This window comes from Urtica dioica, chromosome 9, assembly GCF_054948205.1.
Source record: "Urtica dioica subsp. dioica isolate 48M chromosome 9, U.dioica_male_clone48M_v1_H2, whole genome shotgun sequence".
In the NCBI taxonomy this organism is placed as follows: Eukaryota; Viridiplantae; Streptophyta; class Magnoliopsida; order Rosales; family Urticaceae; genus Urtica; species Urtica dioica.
Window position 1 is genome coordinate 23,297,074 of NC_142764.1, and position 6,726 is coordinate 23,303,799.

At 37.2% G+C, this 6,726-nt stretch overlaps 2 protein-coding genes across 3 annotated transcripts; both read right to left on the minus strand.

The window, feature by feature from the left end:
* Positions 1-206: 206 nt before the first annotated feature.
* On the minus strand, positions 207-2,354 carry LOC149385929 (uncharacterized). Of its 2 annotated transcripts, XM_089626860.1 has the most exons (3): positions 1,777-2,354; positions 889-1,577; positions 207-793 (listed from the first exon to the last, which is right to left on the minus strand). In XM_089626860.1, the coding sequence occupies exons 2-3, from the start codon at positions 1,454-1,456 to the stop codon at positions 672-674; spliced, it is 690 nt and encodes a 229-aa protein (XP_089482986.1). In that variant the 5' UTR covers positions 1,457-1,577; positions 1,777-2,354; the 3' UTR covers positions 207-671. The 2 variants fall into 2 exon arrangements, with proteins under 2 accessions (XP_089482986.1, XP_089482985.1); XM_089626859.1 differs by having other exon boundaries at positions 889-2,354.
* A 3,069-nt stretch (positions 2,355-5,423) lies between these two features.
* Positions 5,424-6,329, minus strand: LOC149385930 (uncharacterized). The gene is made up of 2 exons (XM_089626739.1): positions 6,142-6,329; positions 5,424-6,064 (listed from the first exon to the last, which is right to left on the minus strand). Exons 1-2 carry the CDS (start codon positions 6,271-6,273, stop codon positions 5,654-5,656), a joined length of 543 nt encoding a protein of 180 aa, XP_089482865.1. The 5' UTR covers positions 6,274-6,329; the 3' UTR covers positions 5,424-5,653.
* Positions 6,330-6,726: the final 397 nt, after the last annotated feature.

Below are 6,726 nucleotides of genomic sequence, written 5' to 3' on the forward strand. Positions count from 1 at the left end.
TTTCCATTCAATCCATGCATTATTGACTCCCCTCTCTCTTTTAAACTACATGCTTTCACACAAGTCACAACCCTAATTAATTAACCTAGGATTAACATACATTCATGGCAGCAATTAAATTATAAGCAAAGGTATATATATATATATATATATATATATATATATATATATATATATATATATATATATAAAGCTGTACAACTCAATTACATTTATGCATAAAGCACAAACATCTTATAACCTCACCCCACTTTTGATCAGACTAATAAAGTTCCCAAACCTAACACAACCGAGATATATATATATATATATATATATATATATATATATATATATATATAACAATTATTCCCTATAATAGAAACAATGGTAACGAAATGGGCATATTGCATTTTTCTTCGTGCCTCTATAGCCTTTTCCAATATGCAGAAAGAAAAAAAAAACACATACTCAAAAGGTCATACAGATACATATTATTCCCTTTTATCTATATAATCCCACCAAAAAACACAGACAATTAAAGCATACAACGCTGAGATGATATTATCAAACGGAAATCAACATGTGTCTTCAGAGGGTTTTCGGAAAAAGAAAAAAAAACTGTTTCTACTTTGCAATTGCATACATGATACATGTAGATGTAAGAAGATCGAACGGCTGGCTTTCGTCGATCAGGGCGGGGGAGAGCCGTACGATCCGGGAAGATCTGGCCATTGATTCGGAGCCAAAGCCGAAGCACCAGCGTTATTGTTCGCAACTCCCATATCCCACATCGCCGTCTCCGAACTAGTCCCTGTACAAATCAGTTAAACCAATTTCTCTTATATTATATACCTAATATTATATTGTGAGAAGAACCAAAAGTATAGAACTGAGATGAAGAAGTACCAGATGGGAAGTGCGGGTTGACGAAAAACTGTTGCCCATGCTGCACCGAACCGAACGAGGCGTTGGACGACGATCCGTCGCCGAAGCCCTGCAACAGACTCATCGCCGACGACCCGGAGTGAAATTCCGGCTGCAATAGAGCCTGAGCGAACGTCGTCTGCGGCGGCTGAGCGAACGCCGGAAGGTAGCTGAACTGAGAGCCCTCCAACGCCGAACCGGCCAGCTGAAAGGAAGACGCCGGAGCTGAAACTGGGTTCAGAAGTTCCGACGCCGCGGCGGCGGAGGCGGGAGCGATGGCGGCGGTCTTGGGGCGCTTTCCTTTCCGGGAGCCTCCGCCGACGGGGACATTTCGGAGAGTTCCGCCGTGAGTCCAGTATCTCCGGCAGGACTTGCAGTAATATCGCGGCTGAGTGAGACTGTAGTTGTTGTAGTAACAGAACTTTGTGTTGGCCGAGTCGCAGCGAGGACACCTCTGAGCCTCGCTGTTTGTGGCTGTGCTCTTTCTCTGATGCTTGTTGGACATGTTCTCTCTCGTCACGCCTTCTTGATCTTCTTGCTCTCGCTGCATCTTTTTTCGTTGTGGCTCTTTTCTTGTGATGTGCGTGATGATATAAGGTGTGGGATTTTAAGGAAGGCGTTACGGTTTAGGGGGTTTTACGTGTCGGTGTGTTTGGGATTAGTCTGAGAATCTGGAAGAGAGAGAGAGATGTATGTAAAACCGAAGGTGATATGATTTCTATTTGGTCATTAATTATCGTTTTTTTTTTTTTTGTTACACGAGAGATGAGATGAGACCTGTATTATATATGTGCCTTACCCACCTTCACAACGCATATATAAACCAAATCCCTAAAATAACTACCGGATTAGATATAGCATTAAACACACCTGATTGGATTTTGTGTTGACTGCTGTATCTGATCTCTCTCTCTCTCTCACTCACACACCAAAACACACAGGCCGCTAGATTCGATCAGTTCATTGATGTTATATACGATTTACTAATCAATCTGTGGGTGGGTTGTAAGGGTATTTGTATTTGCCAGGTGTGACCGTGTGAGGGATGTGAAACCGAAATTCAGAAACTGACGATGGCGATGATGACGATCTTTCATGTGAAAGTCCGTATATTAAAAAAACGCGTTTTTTTCTATCATAAGCCGAGGCACGAAAGAGGAAATATGCGTACGAGAGAGCCTTTCACGCCTGAAAGCTTCATAAGCACTGCGTTCGACGAGAGGGAGAGAGAGAGAGAGAAATGGAAGGTGTTTAGAAGCTCAGGAAAAAAAATCAATGGAATGAATTGTGGGACCAGCTATTGATAAAAGAAGAAGAGAAAACTGGCGGCTGGCAAACCCAAGAAGCTAGCTTGGCGGTTGTCAAATGGCTGTGGGCTTTGTCAGACCTCAACTATACAATCTCTCTCTCTCTCCTCTCCTCTCTTTCTGTATTATATATATATATATATATATATATATATGTATATGTTTATTTATGGAAATTTCATATCTCTCTCTGTGGAAGAGTACTGTTCATCTTGAGTCTCCCATTCCGTTTCCCTTTATTCTTTCATTTATTTTCAATAACTTAAATGTTTATATTTAAATTTTTTTTCCCCTTTGCTGATCACACTCTGACATATTTTCTTCGGGGTGACAACTTTGGAGGTTCAGAAATTAACCATTTTTTTACTCTTGCCAATTCAACAACTCCATGGAAAGACCTTGTTGTCCTCTATAACGCCATTTTATATTTCCCCATCGTTACGTGTCCCAGTATGTTCTACATATGTATATAACCTTGACTATGAAAAATTGAGCTTATAAATGAATTATTGATGATTGAACGAAGCCATATACATACTTGAAAATAAAGCTTATATAACCTTATTTCGAAATGAGGTTATTTTTTTCAGTGCTATAAAAAAAATGCGAAGCTTCAATTCTACTAGTGGCAGATGAGCTCTGAGAACTTTTGACAACTATATAAAATTCAATTATTATTATTTTATATTGGGGTGTTATTAACGTAGAAAACACCAATGTTCTTTCGATTCTCTCCCACTTTATGGCCTTACAAATATATCCAATATATGCCTTTCTCTAAAGCCCTACATTTTTCAACGATCAATTGACGCTCATTAGATATATATTCGAGTGCGACTAAAAACAAATATTCCCTCACATCCACGCAATATGGCAAGCAAATGAAAGCGCGTCGTTAGGTAAAAAAAACAAGACAAGAATAAGCATGGATTTAACATTTCAATCATTTACGTAATTTCAGTTGTGCACTCCTCCATGACAAATGTGCGAATTATCACCCTGTTATAGGAATATATTAATTAAACCTAACTTGCCTATTAAACTGTTATGAATATGTGATCATATACAACTTTATTGTTTCAACTGGCATTCTTCGTGTTTTCTAATCTAATGCGTCAACTAAGGGTATAGGCTATAGCTTGGACAATTTAAAAAAAATAAATAAGCTTCGCTTCAGCCTTCAAGTCTTATTAACTACAATGAGTTGACGAATATAAACACCAAAAAACAAGAAAGACTGTGTAATGATATGGTGGTGTCTGACAATACACAGAAATAGTAGAGAGATGCCCAATTGGGACACACATTTGATTAGCCTGGAGATCTTGACATGTGCCTGCTCGGAGCCACATAGATAATGCTACCATATAATTAAATTATAATAACGATATTCTTACATTAATAAATAAATATTGACCAATAATGGATATGCATTTTTTCCAGTCTTCTAAAAACTGCTCTTATTAAAAAAAAAAAGTAGGGTCTTATACCTAAATAGCCTAATCGACAGTAATAAATTTGTAAAATAGTGAAAGTTTGTCAAAATTAATAACATAGTCAAAATTTATAAAAATGTACAAATATTGGGTTTTAATAAATTTTGTGATCATCTTGTTAAATTTTAGTGTTAAATTATTTATATACAATGTAAAAAAAAATATTGATAGTGTTGATTTTTTTTTTTTTGTACATTTATGTAACATTGACTAATTTGTTAAAAAAAAATTAAAATTTTGACTATTTTATTAATCAATTAGTTTTAAATAACTATATTGTTTAATATTTACCTATATTATCGTGGAGAGTGGAAGTTGATTTTAACAACCTTTTTGTTACTAGTAAGGAAATTTTAAATTTTAGAATTTTTTTTGGTATCACGTTGTTTTTGGGAGCGGCAGATAAAACATATATATATATATAATAGCTAATAAATTGAAATAATAAGCTGATTCCGATTAGTTGAGAAGAGAAAGGGAAATTAGGAGGATTTGCAACTGCTCCTACATACATACATGATACATGGCAGCAGTGCTATAGTATTGAATTGATGATGGTGGCGTAGGTGGGCCATCATTGAAACCCTGCGATTGCGATTCATCATCCTTTCCTACCCCATCACTGATTCTATTTCCTGCTCCTTTCCGCTTTCATCATCATTTTTCACTCTCATAATTCCGGGCCCACTGGGGTGAATCAACATGGGAGATCTACTTATTTGGCTTACTCTCAATTGTAATCCAATAAGGCCCAATAATTCACACCTTCCCTGTGATCAACTTCATTTGGGCCCAACCACTAAATTGATAGTAGAAGTTGCTTACGGATTGAGATTAAGGATTATTTATGAACTATGACCGACCTGATCAATATTTTATATCAAAATTCAATATGTCAAAATTAATTCAAAAGTATGATTTCTTTATATTTTTTGGTACAAAACTACTCTCAATAAAATACCATTTTTCTTTTATATTTCATTTGTTTAATTTATTTATATGATTGTCAATAATCTATCTGATTTATTGATATCGCATTTTTTTTGGAAACCTTGAAAATCTGAAGAAAAAATAGAATATTTTTCTTCTCTGTCTTTTTTTATATTTATACTCGCGACGTCCACTGTCCACTGTCTGATAATTTGAAGATTTATTTTATCCTCGCGACGTCCACATTTTGGCAATTTACTGACTTAAATGTTCAAAAGTTATGGGATTTTGTTTTAAAATTTATTGACATATTTATCAATAAATTTTTTAGATATCAATTATTAATTAATAATTGTTAATAGCCATTATGAACAAAAAAAATCATATAAAATTGATTAATTTTTAATTCAGATATAAACATATAATTTTTTAATAGTGATTAATTAACTAAAACTGAACTTTGAGTTTAAATTAAAAGTTCAAATATGCTATATCCCTGTAAACTGTCCAACACTTTTGGTGTTGTGATAGATCCCCTAACTTATATTTTCTAAACTTAATTGGACGGAAAATATTACTAATATCATTTACTGCGTAATCTAAGAGGCTATAACGTGAGCCCCAATTTCATCAAGCAATTTGAGCCTTCTTTTTGTTGTTCTAAAAAATCATTTGAATCTTCGCATTTCAATGTTTAGGGTCATACTAGAATCATGCCAAGTCTTCAACATCAAGACCTCAACCACTCGTCTCACTCCCCATTATTAAATAAAGAGTAAAAAAGTGAGTTGAGCTTAGCTTTCATAAAAATAATGATATAATAAAAGGGCTTCAATTACAAAGTGACATCCCTAATTTATTTGCTTAATCAAACACCACAACACAACACAACAAAAAAAACACACGCAACCACATCAATAACGAAACAAAAACAGGAAAAAAAAAAAAAAAAAAAAAAAAAAAAAAAGCAAGTCCTCCAAAAAAAAAAAAAAAAAACAAAAGACTTGATTATCACTAGCGGTCAGACTTCCCTGCACGCCTCTTGAGATCCTCAACATCGTCGTCCAGTCTGTTCTCGCCGGAATCTTCGGGACCGACGACGGTGTCCTTGATCTTCTGGCCGGTCTCCTTGGCGGCGTTCCAAGCGTTCTTGGCGGTCTCCTTGACCTTCTCTCCGGCGCTCTCCGCCGTCTCCGCCGCCTTGTCCTTCCCTTCCTTTGCCTTTCCCTTCGCCGTCTCCGCCGCCTTCTGAGCCTCCTCTCTCGCCATCCCTTTCGCCGACTCCGCCGATTTCGCCGCCTTCCGAGCCCCCTCGTTCATCTTCTCCTTCGCTCCCTCGGCCATGCCTTTCATCTCTTCCTTCGACTCGTAAGCCTTGTCCGCTCTCGAGTCTCGCTCCTCGTCCGACGAGGAGTATTTCCCGTCCTGTAAAAACCACTGGTCAGAAGATTCAATATATATCCACTGAAGAAAAGATGAACCAGAGTTGATTATTATGTTACCTTGTCGTGTTTAGACACGGAAGTCATGCAAACCCTTGAGACTTTCCGAGACGGTCTGAGCGCGAGGCTCGTCCCTGGGAAGGCTTTTGGGAGCCCCAGCACTGCATTTTTCGCTACAAACTTGGCTGCCATTGCTCTCAACGAAGCTTTGTTCTCACTCTCTACTTGGCTCTCAATCTATTCGGGTTTTGGGTGGTTCTATATTCTAATCTATCGCATGTTATAACATGTTTACGTTGGGGAAGGTGGCAGCGAGAAAAGTTGACACGTTCGTTTTTTCCTGTGACACGTGTTGTGAGTTCTGCTTTACTTCGCTATTTGTCAACACATGTTCTATCTTTGAAGTTTTGTCCCCCAAGACTCGAGCCTTACGTCAAGATATTCCAAAACCAACGTATTTAATTCAGGCGCACTAGAGACGTGGTCATGAGGGACAGATTAGCAATATTGGCTAATTACGAAATATAAATTTTTGAGGACCCGCACATGGGCTTGAGCTTTGGGGCTACATCTCATCTTTATTATTTTGGCCCGTATGGTATATATATTAACTTGTATCCGAACCAAGTTATCACCGAGTTATCA

Coding starts and splice junctions, on each gene's coding strand:
- LOC149385929 (XM_089626860.1), bottom strand. CDS start 1,456: ATGCAGCGAGAGCAAGAAGATCAAGAAGGCGTGACGAGAGAGAACATG. Junction 794..888: donor CAACCCGCACTTCCCATCTG/GTACTTCTTCAT, acceptor TGATTTGTACAG/GGACTAGTTCGGAGACGGCG.
- LOC149385930 (XM_089626739.1), bottom strand. CDS start 6,273: ATGGCAGCCAAGTTTGTAGCGAAAAATGCAGTGCTGGGGCTCCCAAAA. Junction 6,065..6,141: donor CCGTGTCTAAACACGACAAG/GTAACATAATAA, acceptor TGGTTTTTACAG/GACGGGAAATACTCCTCGTC.